Raw genomic sequence first — 20,298 nt, forward strand, 5'->3', positions numbered from 1 at the left:
TGCAACAAGAATGAGTTGAGGAGGAAGGGTCTTTGCTTCATCTGCAAGGGACCATGGGGACCTAACCACTCATGCATGGGTGACACCGAGGAGACGACAGGGGGAGATCAAGAGGAGATTCCTTCTAACTTTCAGGATGAGGGTTCTTCTTCTATAGTTGAGTCCATGGACACCTATGAGGAGCATGAGCAGTTAGGGGGAGTTGTTGACAACAACTTAGAGATGCAACCATGTTTGGTAGAGGAGATTGATGGGTAGCAGCTTATTCTGATTCAACATGAGCAACACATAGTGGAGCATGGTATGCATGATAGGCCATTTTTGGAGAGTCAGTTGATGGCTCATGTCGAGCCCATGATGGAGGAGGATGAGCAGACATCCTTGGGGTCAGCCATTGATGAGGAGTGGACAAATGTACAGACAGCCAACAGGGTGGTAGTATGTGCAAACACTTGTCGTCAGGAGGTGCTGGAGCTTGACAGGGTAGTTTTGTAGGAGGCTAGTAGACGGTAGGAGCATGGAGTTTTCGATCAGAGGGTGGAGTTGTTGGAGATGGTGGTGCATCCCTCTTTGCGTCGACCCACTAATGAGGTGCGGGTAGATGCGCAGGCAGCTCACAGAGCTGCAGTACTTTCAGGGAGCAACCCTCTCCAAGAGTACATAGATAGGGCTTGTAACATAGTTTGGCCACTTATACACATTACAGGGAGAGAGGCAGGGTTTTCTCGGTAGATATTGTTGATTGACCAGGCAGGGTTGCATGAGTGGGGCATGGTGCAACATAGGGGACTTATCACATATATAGGTGCCTATGCATCTAATCCTTCCCATGGGATGGATTGGCGAGAGATCATGAGTTGGTATCCTTTTGATGGGGTATCAACCTTAGTCTGGGGCACAGTACAATAGGGGTGCTTAGATGAGAGGGTTACTACATGTTTCAATGGGCAGTGGGATGTGGACTGACAGTTCATCAGTATTTCAGTAGCACTAGCCCAGCATCAACAGAGTGGGATTGACCTCGGCCTATGCCAGAGGTCGGATTGGAGAGAGTTGATGAGTTGGCATTCGCTTTATGGAGCAACAACTATATCCAGAGACAGAGCAAAGTTTGAGCCATGGGACTTGGGTGATGACTGGCCATGGTGGTATTGGGATCTGAGACGATTGGTTGATGACAGGAACAGCCAAAGATCAATTTGGGATTCGGGCATTGAAGGGTCCATTCATGATGGGTTGACACAGAGGAAGAGCATCACCTAGTGGTTTGTATGGGATCCGAGCATTGGGTCTCAATTGCGTTGGGCTACCAAATTGTTCCACAACTTTGGATTGCTTGACGAAAAGCAATCTTGGGGCGAGAGGATTTGTAATGTTAATTTTTCTGGTGTTCGTTATGACATGGGTTAGGATGGACTTTCAAAGTTGTAGGCAGACAGGTCACAGGTGTAGGTTGGTGTCATCAGCAGGCCCAAGGGCTTTTGGAGGGGTTTTTAGAAGTTTCTATGAGTTCTAATGGCATTCGCTTTGTATATTCCATCATTCGCATAGTTTGCCTTTCATTTTGGCGCATTCCAACAACTTTCAAAAAAAGAGTTATTATTGGACCTGACTCAATTAATTACGCTTAAGGTGGAATTCCAAGAGGAATACTTGACAGAACACCTTAGTGTAATATCTCGTTGGAACTAGAACGAGAAAATCTATAGTATGGGATGGTTAGATGTGAGTTTCAGTGACCTAAGGAGACATGGTAGCTAATTTACCCTTTTCCCGCATTAAAAATAATAGTTTAATTGAAATAAATGAGGGAAAAGTGCTCCACGATTAAAATAATAATAAAATAGGAGTCCATCAGATCTATAAAAGAGGAGGACGAGGCCATTGGAGGACATTTTGGATTTGGTATTTCTTCTTGTATGAGATGTTGAGGACCTGGTTCTCTACTTCAACAGTAGCCCCAAGACAGAAACCCTTGGGTGATTTAGCAAGATTAGGCGAGTACCCATCTCCCCTTGGTGAATTCATCCAAAATTCACAGGAGAGCTCAGCAGTGCAATTCAGTTCAGTTTGGAGGCCCACCATAGTAGTGCAGCAGATAATCTTGGAAGCTAGCTTCTCAGCTCAACTATTTTAGTTGTATGTGCATGTAACCCCAGTTTACCCATTATAATAAAAGCTGAGAAATTTCTTGTTCATTGTGTTATTGAATTGTAGTGCTCTATTTGTTTTATTTTACATGGCAATCTTCTGTTAATAGAATGTTGATTTTATGGTGAAATTTTTGGGTGAGTAAATTTCTGCAAATTTAGCAAAATATCCCGTTTGGGACGTTACACCTTGAGACATGGGAGGGATAGCACCATCCTCCAAGCCCTCAATGTTGGAGTAGAACCAGTCTATTCTATCACCAAGAGAACCATGAGACCCATTTTGTGCCCCAAACACAAAAGGGGGGTCCCCAAGATGATTTGCATGGAGATTAGTTGCATGGTTGAGCTTATATATCCACTTGGAGGTTACCCAAGACTTTCCTTCAAGTCTTGGAACAATCTCCCAAGAATCGTTCTTCACAATAGATTGGCGTTCTTCCATCATTGCATCCCTCCACACTTGTTGAGTGGTTGCTTCCTTGAAGTCAGAACATTCGAAATCAATCAACTTAGTCATTAACGCTGCATAACCAGAATACCTCTTCGGTCTCTTAGATTCCTTGAAGGTGCCTCATGTAGCGGCATGTTCTTCTGCATCCTGCAAAATAGATTTGAGCCAAGCTATTCTTTGTCTATTTTCTACAACAGCCATAGGATCCATCGGTTCACAAGGTCCTAGAATTTCATGGTCTTCCGAATGACTTGGGGACATGGGAGGACCTGTAACCTCTTCCATTGGAGCCACATGCTTCCTTTCTTCATCTTTAGTGTCAGATTGTTCTTCTCTGGATTTCCAGTGAGCAACATCTTCATCAAAAGTCACATCTCTACTTAGTTCAACCTGTTGTTTCCTTGGAACATATGTCTTATAGGCTTCTGATGATTCACTATTCCTAATGAATATGCCCTTCTTTCTGGAAGGCTCTATCTAGCTTATTTCTCTTCTCCTTGGGTACATGTATGAACACTAGACAACCAAAGATTTTCATATGATCAACCTATGGTTTCTAACCGGTGAATGCTTCTTCAAGGGTTTTGTCTTCCATAATTTTATGATGACTTCTATTCAAAATGTAAACAACTATCTTGGTTGCTTCTCCCCACAAGAACATTGGTACATCTTGATCATGCATCATTGCCTTCATAGACTCTTCGATAGATCTGTTCTTTCTTTTGGCCACTCCATTCTGTTGAGGATTATAGGGAACTATCAACTCCCTCTTAATCCCAGATTCCTTACAGAAGGCAATGAGTTCCTTGGAGGTGTACTCTCCTCCATTATTTGATCTCAGGATCTTGATTCTCTTCCTTGTTTGATTCTCCACTTCAACTTTGAGTTCTTGGAGCACTCTGAAAACTTCATCTTTTGACTTCATGAGATAGATCCAAGTCTTGCGAGAGAAGTCATCAATAAAGAATATATAGTATGGACTCTAGAGTGCCTCCAAGAGATTTCATCAACATAGGGTCACACACATCAGAGTGGACTCGATCCAAAATCTCTTTGGCCTATGTTCAGTATTTGGAAAGGGTTTCTTAACATTCTTTCCAAGAGCACATCCCTTACACACACAATTATGATCCATTTGCAAATCTGGTACACCTAAAACAATCTGCTTCAAAGCTGGCAAGGCTTTATAATGAAGGTGTGCATATCTTCTATGCCATAGCTCACTAGGCTTAATATCATTATGCACTAAAGCTTGGGAAGATTGCCCTGTGAGTTTATACCAATATTCCTTTGTGAATCCCAATAACCCTGGTAGAGCTTATACTAGAGCCCTTGTCCCTAAGAACAGGCTAAGTTTCCCCTTGAGCTTTCCATTAATCAAGCACATTATGGATTTGCTCCTAAAAGCACATCAGATAAGGTCAATTGGTGTTGAACAATTTCATCTTATGTTCTAAATTGGCTTAGAGTGGTTTTTTTCGTAGCTACTTCTATGTACTGTTTTTTTGAGATGTTAATCAAACTAATGCAAATCTAAATCTGCTTTCTTGCATACTTTACAAACAAGATTTGGCACTAATCCATCAATGACGTATATAAGTGGATGATTGTGGCATATCATCATTCTCATAAAGCACTATCTTGAAGCATTGATTCATTATTTTGTTGAAATCATTTACATTGTTACATATTTGTGAGATTCATATATTGAAGTAAAAATCATAAACTGTCATAAATTAATTTACTAAACAGAATTTACTTGAGCACTATTATTAATAGACTAGAGACAGCCCACTTGGCCTTTGAGAGCCGGTCAAAAGAGGAGAAATTTGGTTGAGGTGACAGGACATGAGTCCCTTCCGTTAACCCAAAGTGGCACATGTGGTTGGACTTTTCCCTCAGATGCTAGTTTAGGTAGTAACAATGTGAATTCACAGCTATGGAGTGTTTCCACACCACAATGAGAACTAGGAATTTATCCAACAACTTTCTTTTGCAGAAATAAAAAAAGCTTATAATTATATTTGCACTTCCTAAATCCAACTGTGTTCAGATCAGATTCAGACCTTCAAGGTTATATTTCCAATTTTTATATGATACCATATGTAAGATAATGGTTTGCATTGTTTAAGAATCTAGGAATTTGGATACACAAGGTCAATATAAACATAATGGATGGGCACATGTTAGGATTCATTAAGCTATTGCAAATTACAGTCGAAAAGCTAATAATCTTGTCTACAAGTATTATTTAAGAATATGTACCTCCATAAAAATGCCATCAACCCCTACTGCTACACAAGTCCTGGCAATACAAGGTATCAATTCCCGCAGGCCCCCGCTTGCAACTCCTCCACCTTCAAGCTGGTAGACCAGAGTCAAATGAAAATAAGAATTTTCTACACAAATATATGATAAGATAGAAAACTTATTAAATTCATTGATTCCCACTTACTATTGTCCATGTCAAACTTGTATAAAAACATATAATCAACCGTGGCTAGTTAACTATCTACAAGAAAAGCATATGTAGGTTTTAACAATCCCCTGGATATAGTTTGAGAGTAATACAAAAAATACATTCCAGGAATAAATGTAAATCAAGCATAAAAGGATGCCTTTTAGAAGACAGCCTCAGTTTTAAATGAAGAGAGCATCATTTTTAAATGAAGAGCAGAAACAATTACATGAAGGTGGATTTTGCCAATTTCCAACTTAGACAATGTGCATTTCCAATAACCCACAGTGGGAAAAATTGTGGAAAAACCATTCAGTTTACATTTTCAGAATATTTTGTCCAATTATGCTTTGATAGACAGTGTGCTGGCCGCTAGCAATTCTTGTTATAAGGTGATTCCCATAATGTCAATTGTGGACTGTGAGAGGCCATACAGTGGTTTATCGAGGAAGGATCCTTTTGCTGCACTCAGCTCCATTTAGAATGGGAAGTTGTTGGGGTTGGATGGGTTACCTTGTGAGTTCTACAAGGCTACATGGGACATATCAGGGGATGACTTCTGCTGCTTGGCTATCAGTATCAAGGCCCTTTACATGGGGAGTCACTAAATCTCTACGTAATTGTTTACTAAACTCAATGTTGCACGAAGCGGGAGCGAAGCGGAAGCATTTTTTGGAAGCAGGAACGCCGAAGCGTCATTTTCCAAAAATCTAGGAAGCGATGCGTCTGCGGAAGCGTCTGCTATATATATATATATATATATATATATATATATATTTATATTTTTTTGCATTTATACTCAAAACAAACATCCCAAATACCAAATTAACTGTAGAAGACATGAAATCATGCATATTTTTGCATAAATCAAGATAGATATGGCATCCATGATTCCATTGTAGTTACTAGTATGTACAACAATCATCTATATTCTAGCTATTACAAACATACATCAAATTTTTAAGCATATTATAAAACATAAAACATTTAAGCATATTATAAAACATAAAACATAGAGCATATTATGATTTATCTAGCAAGTGAGCAACTGTCAACATTTGTCATGTCCAAAATTCAAATAATAATGTTTACAAAATATGTCACTTGGTCACTGCCAAGCCAAAAAGATTCAAAATTCAAATTACAAGTCTAATGAGTAATCTATGACAAAAATTAGTAGATTGTGAATATATCTACTAATCTCTCCTCCTTCCACCACGAATATAACGTGGTGGCAGACCTCCACGTGGTGGCAATGAAGAAGATGGTGCCTGTGGAAGTCGTGGCACTAAAACTGATGAAGAAGAACCCCATGTTGTTGGTGTTGAACCATGGAACCTAGGAACCAAGGGACCAGATGGGGGTGGGGGTGGCATATCAACACGGTCATCATCATCCTAGAACCGCTCAAAAAATTCATGCAAAAAAAAAAACACTAGTTAACAAAAAAATTAAAAACATGAATTAGAGAAATGCTTTATAAGGGAAAATTGGAAAATTCATACCACAATGGACATACCTGGATAAGAGCATCCTCTAATTTCTCTAATCGCAACACTCCATCCTCCAAATTGGGCTCCTCTGGATTCTTGTCCCAAATCAACAAGTCTTTATTAGACTTTGCATCTTCACAGTAATGGGACAACAATCGCAAGTTGTAATGAACATAAACCAAGCTCTCTGCCCGGTCTAAATTCAACCTGTTCCTTTTAACATTGTGGATGAAAGAATAAGAGCTCCAACACCTCTCTGCAGAAGAAGTGTTTACCACCTGTGATAGCACCCGCAATGCCAAACTCTGTAGAAGTGGAGTACCCCCTCCATGCATGTTCCACCACTCAAGAGCAGAAAAAGTCTCTCGATCTTTAATTGCATGCATGCTCCCAAATGGACCAGTGTTGAGCATATAGTTGCTCATCTGTCTCCTTACCAATGCAGCCTCCTCCTCATCAGGGATTAATTTACTCAATGCAGCCATATATTTTTTGTGAACCTCTTGATCTTGGTGTGGTTTTCTCCTGCTTCCCCCCCCAGGTGCTGGTGTTGAAAGCCATGATGGATGATAGTATTTAGGTGTCAAAAGATATACTAATGCATGCAATGGAACATTTAGCATTTCCCATCAGTTTTCCACCTCTACACGAATATAATTGTACAAGGTGGTATCTCTAGGCTCAACAATGTCTTTAATCTGCCCCAACATGCTATCCATTTGCTCATACACGTCCCCAATTACTGGTCGATCTGAATCTGCAAACTTGATCATGTAATAAATTGGTTTGGTGAATTGCAAAACATATTTAACCTGTCCCCAAAAGTAACTGTCAAGAACAGTGTCCTTCACTGCATTAGCACCATCTATGTCAGTGTTAATTTCATCCCATGTTTCAGCACACACCAGATTAGTTAAAGCTTGTCTCACCTTCACTAGCCACCTAAAGGTGAAGTAATAACTAGCAAATCTTGTCTTTGCAATTTTAAGCAATTGCAACTTGGAGTAAGTGCCATAGAAGTAGTTTACCCTTGTATGCCCTGTGATGAATTTAATGAGTTGCTTCCCTCTCCTGTAAACCTCAACAATCCACCCACATTTTTTGTGTTTCACAATATCATGCATCAAAAGGTTCAATGTGTGAACCTGGCACCCAGAGCAAAAGACGTGTGGATGAGTACGCTCAATAATTTTTCCTGCTGCCTTACAATTTGCTGCATTATCTGTGATCACTTGAACCACATTATTCGGACCAACATCTTCGATTGATTTCAATAGGATATCTACAATGTTTTGTGCAGATGCAGTGATGGAGGAGGAGTCATGACATGCAATAAATACTGCACCACTAGAAGAAACACCAAGAACATTTATCAAATGTTGGTTTCTAATATTTGTCCACCCATCTGATACAATGGATACCCCAGAATCTACCCACTCATTTGTAAAACGTGTCAAAGCTCTTTGAACCTTAGCTTTTTCTCTTTCTAATAACACTGTTCTAGCTTTCTCATAGTTGGGGCCTTGTACCCTTTTGGGGCTTCATTGATGGCCTTTACCATTTCATGCCAGTAGGGAGAGCGAAGCACATTGAATGGTACACCGCAAGCACAAAGAAAACGGACTATATTTCCATCCACATCATCCCTCCCAGCAACAATAAGGAAATCCCCTATTGTTCTTCTACCTCCAAAGCTTGCAGAAGTACCATGAGGAGATGAGCAACTACCAAATTTAGAGGTTGCACTTGATTCAGAATGAGTTTTTTGTTTCTTGTTTTTTTGTTGTGCAGCCATCTCTATTTGGATGTATTTTCTTCTTTCTTCAGTTGAAATGTTTGGGCAAATTTGTACCCCCACAGGACCCTTTTTTTCATCATTGTCTAGCACCCCACAAAGATGCCTCCTCAGACGGGTATATGAACCAAAATATGGTTTTCCTCCATGACAACCATGAGGGCACACAAATTTGTAAGATCCGCCACCCTTTCCCCCATCAAGTTTGGTCACATAGTTCCACAAGGGTGTTCATGTAGCTTTCCCATCTTGTGTTTCAGTGTCCCCTTCAGGTTCATCCCCTTCCTCTTCAAACCCTTCCTCCTCATGATACATTGGGTCACTCATATTGGGACCATCACCACTGTCCTCTTCTGTTTCTTCCCTTCTATTCCTATTCACCTTTGCCATCATTAAAACCAAGAGTGGAATGATACATAGAAGCCAAAAGAACACCATCTTGGAATATGGATATAGGTAGTGGAAAACCTGTAAATAAAGGAGCAAGTAGAAACAATGGGAAAGAGTAGGAGAGGGAGGAGAAAAATACAAAAAAAATTGTCAAAAAAATAAGGGAGTTTGGGGTTTGAACTTACCTCTTTAGCTCTTGTAGATGAAGTCCTCCAAGCTCTTGCTCCAAGCTCCTCCTCCTCCTAGCTCCTCCTTCACTCCTCCAAGCTCTCCTCTCTTCTCCTCTCCTTTCCTCTCTTCTCTTCTCCTCTCCTCTCTTCTCTTCTCCAACTCTCATAAACTCAAAGTGAGAAAATGAGGAATGAATGGGGGCTTTATTCTTTTCATTCCTCACCTTAACCTCACTCTAACCTCACCCTAACCCACCCCCTTAATGCTGAGTTAACATAACTTAAAAAAAAAAATTAAAAAAAGAGTGTCTTTTTCCCTTGCGCGCGCCCTGTTTGGCCGAAGCGTACGGAAGCGTGCGCTTCCTGCTCCGAAGCGCCGCGCTTCTGAGGCCCGAAGCGTCGTACGAAGCGCGCTTCGGAGGCATGGAAGCGGCGCTTCCGTCCGACGCTTCGGAAATTCCAGGAAGCGGCTTAAAAAGCCGAAGCGCCGCTTCCGATGAAGCTTCCTAGGCGCTTCCGTACGGGACGCGCTTCGGAGCTTCGAACCGGGGGGGGGGGGGCGCTTCGTGCAACACTGATTAAACTTATTTTGAAAAATGTAGCCAGGGACTGCATGGGTGGGTGGAGGCCTATTACCTTGCTTGGCATTGCCTACAACATCTTGTCCAAGGCAGTGGCTCTTTGAATCTCCAATCTCGCCAAGAAACTGAACTGGCCAGATTTGGGAATATCTGTAAAGGGACAATTTATTTTGCAAATTTGCATAATGTAATATCAGCCTGGGGAGGCCATGGAACGGGCTAGAGAGACTAGTTAGTGGGTGCTCTTTCTAAGTATACATTTTAACTAGGCCTATGATCAGATTCTTGGTCTCTCATCACAGAGATGCTGATGCACTTAGGGTTAAGACTGCATTGTGTTACTATGGTGAACAATCTTTTCTAATGCCTTGCCCTTTGTCTCAATCAACAACTCTCTCTCCAAGGGATTTTGTTGCATTGATCCAATCAACAAGCATCTTTGGCCCCTTCCCTGCATTTGTTGGCAGCGAATGCTTTGGGCTATCTCATAAAGGCTGCCTGCATCCCAGCGTACAAGCATGTTGAAAATTGGCAACTCAAGAATGAATTTCCTTATCCAAAAATAGTAAATCACCTTGCATCAATTGATAATCAATTATAGTTGATAGAAAATCACTTAACTTATTATTAATCAATTCTAATAGTTCAATTTCGACTTAATCATCAATATTATTATTATTATTATCCTTTACGATACTATGTTATTTATTATATTATTATTAAAAGGAAATTCAAGTCTCTCAATCATGGCTCTCAATCATACCACTCAATCATGTCATATGTAACTCCCCTCAATTAATGCAAATGTTACTCTCTCTCTTAATGGATACAATACACTCTCTCTTACACACTCATTAAAGACATGTCATGAAAGATTCCTCTTACGCTCTCTTTAATGCATATGTTACACTCTACTCATTTATGCCATATGTTTCCCTCCTAAATGATGACACTCTTACACTCTCCTTGATGGGATAAGTTACTAAGGCATGCATATTTCTTCTTAATGGCACGAGTTACACTCCCCTAAATGGCATATGTTACTTTTCCTCAAGGCATGCGTATTACTTCTTTATGACCAAAAGTTGTTGCTTCTCCTATATATGTATCTCATATCATCAATGTTGTTAAAAGTGCGAGCGAGATTAAATCGGCGCCGGGAATAAAGCGGAAAAAATCGGCAAAAGCGGGAAAAAAGCGTTTGGCACAAAAATATTCATTTTTTTTCATTTTTTTTCAATTTTTTTAATGTCTAAACCATCTACAACATAAAATAAATACATTGACACATAAATATGATAAAAAAACTAATATATAAGATGTTTAATATCATTTCTAGCGCTAAAATCACACATAACATTGAATCATGTCCTGAATAGTAAGTCCTGAGTCCCAACTCAGCCTCAAAATATCAACAAAAAATATGATAATGTATCTCATCATGTCATAATGTCATATACAATAAAATGAAAGTCTAATCCTATTGATTTCCTCTGCCCCTCTTGCGAGAAAATGTCACAGCTTTCTCTTTCCCTCTAGATGTAGAAGCTGGTGCCTGTGCTGGTGGAAATGGCAGTGGAGTCTGACGTGCTCTAGACGCTGAAGAACTAGTAGCAGCAGCTACAGGAGGTAGACGGAGACCAAGTCCTCTACTGGTGGTAGTGGTAGCCCGGGTAGGCGGTGTCACCTCCTCCTCTTGCTCCTCCTCCTCCACCTGCTCCTCCTGCTCCTCCTCCTCCCCCTCCTCCTCCCCCTCATCCTGCACTAACCAATCATCAGTGGGATCCATGAGAGGCCTCTCGGTCTCAACCCTCCATTCAGCAGTGGTGTCAATCCCATCCAATGAGATGGCATCCATATCAGGTGTCCTCTCTACTTGCCTCACCCACAATCGAAGATTGTAGTAGACATAGACCATGTCATTAAGTCTATGGGACTCCAACCTGTACAAAGTTCATGAAATAATAATTAATAATTAATATTATAAAAAAAATATTGTTTAATGAATTCAAAAATTTATTTGGAAATTTGCAATATTTTAAATGTTTAAGTGTTAACCTATTGCGCTTCTTGTTGTGTATTTTTTCAAATACACTCCAATTGCGCTCACATCCTGAGGAGCTGCATGTTTGGCTAAGGATGCGTACGGCAAGCTTTTGCAAAAGGGGTACTCTGCCACCATACATCTTCCACCATGCGTCTACAACAAAATTACAAATAAAATTTTAAATAAACATAAGAAAAAAATGAAATTTGAAGAGACAATGAAATTTGAAACAAAGTTACAAAGTACAAACTAAAAAATACCTGGCATTTTAATTGTCCTATCAGTGACAGCCATCTCAAAGCCAAATGTGCCACCTGACATCTTATATGTCTCAATTTTTTTAGAGATCTCTATACATTGTTCTGGAGATCTCACCATCTTCTGGACACAGGATAATAATCCATCTATGATCTCAGCATCAAAATCAAACCCACATGCATAAGAAAATGCAGGGTTCAGGAAAAGCCCAGCAGCATGAATGGGACGATGGAGTGTGTTGTTCCATCGCTCATCAATCACTTCCCATAGAAGGAGTTGTTTCTGAAACCCATCATCTCCCTTATCATCATAGTAGGACCGAATGGCTTCTTTGGCCCTGTCCATGGCTTCATACAAATAGCCCATTGCGGGCTTCTCACCATCAACCAACCGAAGAACCTTTACCAAAGGTTCAGTAACGGCGCACACCTCCTGCACTCCCGCCCAGAAGTCTTCCTGGTATGACACTAGTCTGCATACGGCCTCTCCTTCTGGTTTGCGGCTCATTGACGAAGCACGCCACTCCTCTGAAAGAAACATTCTCTTCAAATCCCACATAGAATTCAAAAGGGATTGAAGAGATATGAAACTCGTCGCAAACCGTGTAATGGCAGGGCGCACCAACTCTTTGTTGTTGGTGCATATTCTCATCAAGCTAAGCACAAATGTATGATTGTAAATAAATTTTGTGATGCTTTTTGATGAGTCAACAATATCTTTGACAAAGGGAATTTTCCCTATGTCCTCTAACATCAAATCAATACAATGGGCAGCACAAGGTGTCTAAAATAAAGTAGGATGCCTGTCCATAAGCATTCTACCAGCAGCAACATAATTTGCAGCATTGTCCGTTATGACTTGGACAACATTTTCTGCACCCACCTCCAAAATAAACACATCCAGCAAATCACATAAAGTTCTTGCATCTTTGATTTGATGAGTTGCATCAATAGATTTGATAAACATAGTCCCCTTGGGACAACTAACCAAGAAGTTTATAAGGGTTCTCCCCTTTTGGTCAGTCCAACCATCTGACATAACAGTGCATCCTGTTTGTGCCCATGATGCCCTAAAATCCTCCAATCTTTGGGTGCAGTCACGCTTTTCATCTTGAAGAATCCGGCCTCTGAAATCATGATAAGAAGGGATTTTGTACCCCGGGCCAACACTGGCAATAGCATCAACAGCAGGTTGGAAAAATGGATTATTCCTTACAATGCTGAAAGGAATATCACTCCAGAGGAGAAATTTTGCCATCAACCTATCAGCTTGTTCTTTTTCAGTTCTTTTTAGCATTGAACCAATAGTTGGTTGTGAACCAGGTGTGGTTCGAGGAACAAAAAATGATGATGCAGCTACCGGATTGACTGACGCTGCAGTAGAACCAGTGCCACTTGGTCCACTTCCTTCAGCTGACCTTCTTAGTTGCCTTTTGAGTTCTTCTTTGGCCTCTCTAGTGTGCTCTAATTCTCCCAATGCTCTCATGGCTCTTTGGATAAGTTCAGGATTTGTATTTATACGGGGCCCCACATCATGTCCAGGGATTTGTGCAAGGTGGTACTTCAACCTGTACACCCCCCCACGTATCTCCTTTCCACACAACTTGCAATTCAAGTTTTGTCTATCATTCGGAGCTTTAGGTTCACCATATTCCCAGAAAGGATCCAATTTCCTTGGCATGTTTGTTTTTGAATTTTGAATTTGCAAACCTATGGAAAAATAAGGATTAGGAAATAGGAATTTAGGATTACAAATTACAATTTAGCATTTACAAAATTACAAGTTAATTATTTCCAAAATCCCAATTTCCAAACCCAAGTTACCCAACCAAATGGCAAATGCCAAAAAACAATGAAAAAACATAAACAATGTTTAAAAAAAATGAAAAAATAAAATAAAAAATTGGTTCCCATAGTCATACCAAGTTACCCATCCCAAATCAATGAAAAATTACAAAAAATTCTTTAAAAACAATGAAAACAAAAGGAAAATGGTGCCCATATGAAGTTTCCCAACCAAAAACAATGAAAAACAAAGTTTTTAAACAAGGAAAACAAAAAAAAATTAATCTACATACCGTTTTTATGGACAAATTGGTGATCTCCTCTTGGATTTCTCCTACAAGCACTTGGATTCGCTCCCAAAGTGGACCCAAACCCTTCAGCTCTTCTCCTCAACGCTTCTCCTCCTCCTCCGCGCGGCGACAGTCAAAAATGACATAAAAAAAATCGCATTTCATTGTTATAACCCCGCTGCCCGCGCCCTCAGGCGCTTTTTTCCATTTAAATCGCGCTTTTTTCGAAAAAAGCGCACTTTTTTCAAAAAAGCGCGCTTTTTTCGGAAAAAAAGCGGTATAAAAAAAACTGGCGCTTTTTTCCTATAAAACGCGGGTTTTATTCGGCAAAGGCAAAAACGCGCGCTTTTTTGAAAAAAACGCGATTAAATCGCGCTTTTAACAACACTGCATATCATCTCATTGGTGAATCCTTTGATGAGAATTTTATCAGAGAAACTTGAAGATGTTTCATATCCTTACCTGGCAAATGTTTTCTTCTATGATGGATCCTAGTCGATGATGACCTCTACTTTTATAAATTACTCATGAGGTTTCCTAAGAGCTTCCTAATCTTTAAAATTAGTAGGATTTGTACCAGACATATTTTCTGCTTCCCATGTCACAAGCTCTTGCTTAATGCTTCTATGCTCTTTTCTAATGAGATGCATCCTACCTAATTTAAACTGCACCAAGACCTTAATTTACAAGTGGAAAAGGACCTTCTTGAGAAGAAGATCATCTCAGTCATAGTAGAGATCTTTTACTTCTTCATTCTTAGGCTTCTTTTGTTAGCCTCACTCTCTTAAAAATCAATAATAAATCCAATTATTAAATTAAATAAATAAAATCAGGAGAATTTTTCAAACTAAGGAATCTAGTTTGGATGAGAGATTCTCCCCAACTAGTTCTCCTAAATTAGTGTGTAAGTTGAGAAATTGTGTCAACCAAGTGAGTCTAAGATAGACGCACTATCTTAAGACCACTTGCTCATGTATTTAAATGTATTATTAAATTATTTGAATAAGAGTGAATTACATGAGCATGAGAGACCACATGATGGCTCTCTGCCTTTTCCGCCAATTTAATTTTTGTGTGTTAATTTGTTGTGCATATGATTGTATGGCTGTATGATTCTTCTTCATGTGGTATCAGAGCAATGTCGCAGGTTTGAAGCCTGGAGAGAGCAGCTTCTTTGTTGTGAATTTTATTTTCCACTATAGACCTATGTGCTTGTGTGGCTGATGAGTGTGAGAAAGGCCACCTGGAGAAGGAGAAAGTCATTGTTCGTTGCATCCGAAGTCGAGTTTCCTGCCACTCAAGATTCTGGAGCTTCCTGTGTCAGAACGCTTTGAAATTTGTTTGATTTCATGGAGGCGGAGTCTACATTGGAGCATTTCTGCACAACACTTCGTGACATCGATGTTGCGCATGACAAGGAACACATTAGGTACTCCCACGACAGCGACCTTCATTGGGGTGAATCCATAGAATCTGCCGGGCCTCAACACGCTCGGAATAATGTTGGCTCACATTGAAAGTCGGTAAAGGGGAGAAGATTTCGACTAGTTATGGTGTTAGAATCGTGATTTGTATTTTTACAGCTGCCTATCGCTAGTCCTGGGGTCCATTCTCATGGCTGGTGTGCAGCGAGATTTTCCCCATGGAAACCCACTCCACTGGGAAGAGCATCATGGTCTACTCCTTCTATGCATAAACTCTTTGGTGCGGCTTTCCCATTTGCACAGGCCTCATCACGAGCTTAGGAACTCGCAGCCTCCAAGGAGGATATTTACTCCATGCTAGGTAGATTCATACACAGACTTCAGCTGTCAATTTGTTTCATACAAGTTGCACCTCCACAATAGAGCCCTGTGCTTGACTTTATTAGCTATACGCAAGCTCGAGTGGTGATTTTTCCACAGACTAGGTGATTTTTGCAATGATTTCCAGTTGTTGTAATGATTTCTCGCCTTTGAAACGAGGGTTTATATTCTTTGTACAATGGTTTCCCACAATCACACTCTTCTCCACAAGCATCACGAACTCATCTTCCACACGTAGTCCTTACGCAACAATTCCACAATGTTTCAACTATAAATCCAAGATCTCCATTAGCTCTGATACCACATGAAGAAGAATCATACAGCCATATAACCATATGCACAGCAAATTAACGCACAAAAATTAAACTGGTGGAAAAGGCAAAAGAGCCATCATGTGGTTATATGGTTGTATGATTCTTCTTCATGTGGTATCAGAGCAATGTCGCAGGTTTGAAGCCCGAGGAGAGCAGCTTCTCTCTTTATTATGCTTAAACAAAACAACTACATGCACATAAGAAAGTTTATATATACAAGTCATTGATCAAGATCCTAAAATCAAAGCTCCCATAATCAATTAAGTTCATAAGCACAAAGCATCACATTATCGACTTGATAAAAGTAATATTCTGCAACAACATTTCACAACAACTAATTTACGCCATCAAGTTAAGGACGCTACAAATCAAGCACTTCAAGCCTAACGACATCAAAAACACTTTTGTTTCACTTGCAAATAAACCTATTTTTAAACTCAATTGAAAGGGTGCATTCTCAGTTGAAACCAACACCCACGCTTTGAATTGATAGGGAATCAATTAAACCAGGTGAATACATTAAGTCAAGTAAGTCTTCAACTGAGTCATCAAGATTGAACTTGTCATTTGTATCTTGGGTGCATTTTCGACAGTTTTCGACACCCCTTCCTTTTTTTTACAAATCATCACATTTAGTGAGTACATTCAAGAAATCACAAGTGTTAGTAATCAATCAAGCAAGTTCAAGTGAGCATCAAATCAAGCCAGTGTTTAAAGCAATCATCATTCAAACAATCAAAGCAAGCATGTGTGAAAGCAAGCAAGTATTAAACGCAAGCGAGGGTGAGTTCCAACAAGTTCACATGGCGACAAGCATTGTTACAGATTCTTAACAATTTGATCCTCTCAACTGCTGAAGACATGGTGCAAATCAGCAAAGAAACTCTTGTTCACATTTCAATGAATCTACAACATGCACATGAAACAATTGAGTTCCTTCAACTAGAGTCGCAACTACAAAGAGATGAGCTGCAACAGAAGAGTGCTTCTTCCAAGTCATTCCACCATACAGATGAAGATACAGATGTTGACTCCAAATCACTCATCCAAACAACTTCAAGTGTAGAAGTCGTTCATGATCAAATTGAACTTGCTTCTTCCAAACCAATCATCAAGCCATGGGAAGAAATCCAAAGTAACAGAAATCGACGAGGCTTAGGATATGTCAAAGATAACGACAACTTACATATCCCTGATTATTCAAAGCCCATTCAGTTCGTCAGTGCCAGATTACTTGAACAAATCACCTTAGCAAGTTCTCAGCAACTTGCAGACCGACGTTAGTGCACACAAACTGAAGTTGCAGACAAACAGAAATGCACACAAACTAAAGTTGTAGACAAAGTGAAATGTTCTCATTGTCACAAAACAGATCATCTGGAAGATCAGTGTTTTGATCTCCATCCTTGTCACCATTGTGGCAAGTCAAATCATACATCAGAGAAATGTTGCAACCAACAACAATTAGCCAAATTGAAGATAAATTATTCATGGATTGATCCTTGGGAATGGTCAACCACAGCCAGAAGATTGCACAAGTTTTACAATCAGATTCACTCACACATATTGCAGCCAACAGTCAAATGAAGATGGTACTCTCGTGCAGTTGAATGGGGGAGTACACCAGTGAAATACTCCTCCACCTACAGGGGGGAGTTCAGAAATAATTTGGAGAAGATTTCCTCTCCTTTCAGCGGACAAAGGGGGGAAAATGTTAATGAAATTGACAAGTGGTTGTCAGACTGAAAGTCTCGACAACATCAGTGAAGCAGCCAGTGCCAATGGGCATCTTCATCAACCAGTGGGCGATCATCATCAAATACGCCAGTGGGCGTTCATCAAATTGTGTCAGTGGACACCGGATGTTGTTTTCAAGCAAAGGAAAGTTGGATCCTTTTGTGGCTTGGCACATGATGGAGTTGTCAAGCGACATTTAGAGATGAATCAAACATGCAACTGATTCATGTTATCTTCATATTTGAGTTTTCTTCAACATCTAGCTTTGGCGGTTTTTCAGGCAAATGTTTTCTTGAGGATCAACTTGAGAACTTGGAAGATGGTTACTTGTTCATTTTGGATTTAACATTGGGGGGGGGAATGTTAGCCTCACTCTCTTAGAAATCAATAATATATCCAATTATTAAATTAAATAAATAAAATCATGAGAATTCATCAAACTAAGGAATCTAGTTTGGATGAGAGATTCTCTCCAACTAGCTCTCCTAAATTAGTGTGTAAGTTAAGAAATTGTCTCAACCAAGTGAGTCTAAGATAGACACACTATCTTAAGACCACTTGCTCATGTATTTAAATGTATTATTAAATTATTTGAATAAGAGTGAATTACATGAGCATGAGAGACCACATGATGGCTCTCTGCCTTTTCCGCTAGTTTAATTTTTTTGTGTTAATTTGTTGTGCATATGATTATATGGCTGTATGATTCTTCTTCATCTTTGACTCGGGCTCTTTCACTTCTTCAGTAATGTGTGCTCCTTCTCTATTCCTCTTATCCTTACCACGATTAGGACAATCTCTTTTATAGTGTCCAAGTTCATGACACTCAAAGCATCTTATCTTATCCATGTTCCTCCTTCTCCTTGGAGGACCAAACTTTCCAAATTTTCCTTTTCTTCTTGTCATTGTAGCATATGCTTGATTTTGTTCGCTTGGTCTGACATCAATCTTTGCTTTTAATATGGTTTCTTCGATCTTACAGAGTGACCATAAATCTTGAAATGGAGTAGTCTCTTTCTTCCCATATAAGCTTGAAGTGAAGTTACCCCATTCTTCCGGTAGTGCATTTAGTACCACTGTGGTAATCTCTCTATCAGACATAACTTCTCCTAGTTCTTGTAGTTGATCTCGAATTTCCGATATCCTCATGAAGTATGAGGCTATTCCATCTTCCTTGGATATCTTTAGTTTGTAGAGTTCTTGCCTTAAGGAGATTACTTCTACTACAGTACTTACAGAAAACAACTCTACTAGTTTGTCATATATAGCTTTTGCAATTTCTAGTTTTGATACATATGGGATTAGAGAGTCTTTTATAGATTCTATAAGAATCCTTTGGGCTCTCACTTCTCCCTTCATGTATTTAGTTGTTGATTTGGGGTAGCATCGGATGTGCTCTAGCCACGAAAATTGGTGGAGAGCATAAAGCACATGAGATCTCCAGACCAATAAATGGTTTGGGCAGATTCTAATTGGTTTGGGAGATATTAAAATAATTCATATTTTTAATGGAGTTCCTAAGTCTAAACCAGTGAAACAGGAATCGGCGATTTTCCCGATTAATCGCGATTTCCACTCGGATCGGCCACCAAACGAGTAGACTTGAATCTTCCCGAGTCAAATCGCGTTGACCGAGTTTGACTTGTAGTCAACGCGATTTTGACTCGCGCGTCTTCCGATTATTCCGACTCTGCGTTTTTTTCCCGAGTCCCGCCAAAATTTTTATCGGGTTCTGGGTTTGTGTTTGTGTGATTTATCGCGTTATCGAGCTGTTTCCCGCGTCCATACTCCCGCGTCCATACTTCCGCGTCCACCGTCCAGAAACCGCACAGTCGAGTCGTCGACAGTGGACACCCCGCCGCAGAGCCTCGAAGCTGCATTGTTGAGAATCATATACCTGGCAACCTGCGCAGTGCGTGAGCCTTCAGGACCCAGGTAACTGTTTTGGGTTTCTGTTTGTGTGATTTATCGCGACTATAAGTCAGTTGTGTCCAGCAGTGCCTTTCTCCTGTGTTCGATTGGCGCCTTGTTGAGCCTCGAACCTGCACCTTCCCATACACCCTCTCAGCCTTCTTTTCCACTCATTTTATCCACCAAGTTGATTAAATCATTGTATTTTAGTTTAAAAACAAGCTTTTGACATGGTTTTCTAACTACGCTGATGACTGTTGTTTGGTTTAGAATTTTGCTCAGACAGCTGCGGAAGCTTCTCAGTTTCCGCAGTCGATACAGGTTTCCACAGCTGACCCAGGTTTCTGCAGCCAGCACAGGATTCCGCAGCTGTTTTGTCAAACACCATGCTACAGGTGTCCTCTCAAGAAATGAGCCACATGGGCAAGTTACAGGAGTCAAGGACATGGATCGTGTCCCTCTAGATCATCCAGCACGGCCATAAAAGCCCGCGGTCAAACAAGGGGCAAAGGATAGTCAACGGAAGTGTCCAGCAGGTGTATTTGGAGTCTCCATTTGAGATGGCAAACTAGAGAGATCCTCAGTCTCTTCATCAAGCCAACTCAAATCAAGGGCCTCCTCCTCCACAACCCAATCAAACTCTAAATCAATAGTATCCAAT

At 40.2% G+C, this 20,298-nt stretch overlaps 1 protein-coding gene across 3 annotated transcripts in view; it reads right to left on the reverse strand.

Moving 5' to 3' along the window:
- Positions 1–20,298, reverse strand: part of LOC149238917 (2-dehydro-3-deoxyphosphooctonate aldolase 1-like) — a 459,022-nt gene that overhangs the window by 64,440 nt on the left and 374,284 nt on the right. For all 3 annotated transcript variants that reach the window (XM_089373239.1, XM_089373240.1, XM_089373238.1), the window contains one exon: positions 4,870–4,968. In XM_089373239.1, coding sequence (XP_089229365.1) covers positions 4,870–4,968 — 99 coding nt within the window. The remainder of the gene's footprint in view (positions 1–4,869; positions 4,969–20,298) is intronic.

The sequence above is a fragment of the Pinus tabuliformis genome, chromosome 8, assembly GCF_031772625.1.
Source record: "Pinus tabuliformis cultivar Carrire ecotype Pingquan chromosome 8, CPIR1, whole genome shotgun sequence".
Lineage (NCBI taxonomy): Eukaryota > Viridiplantae > Streptophyta > Pinopsida > Pinales > Pinaceae > Pinus > Pinus tabuliformis.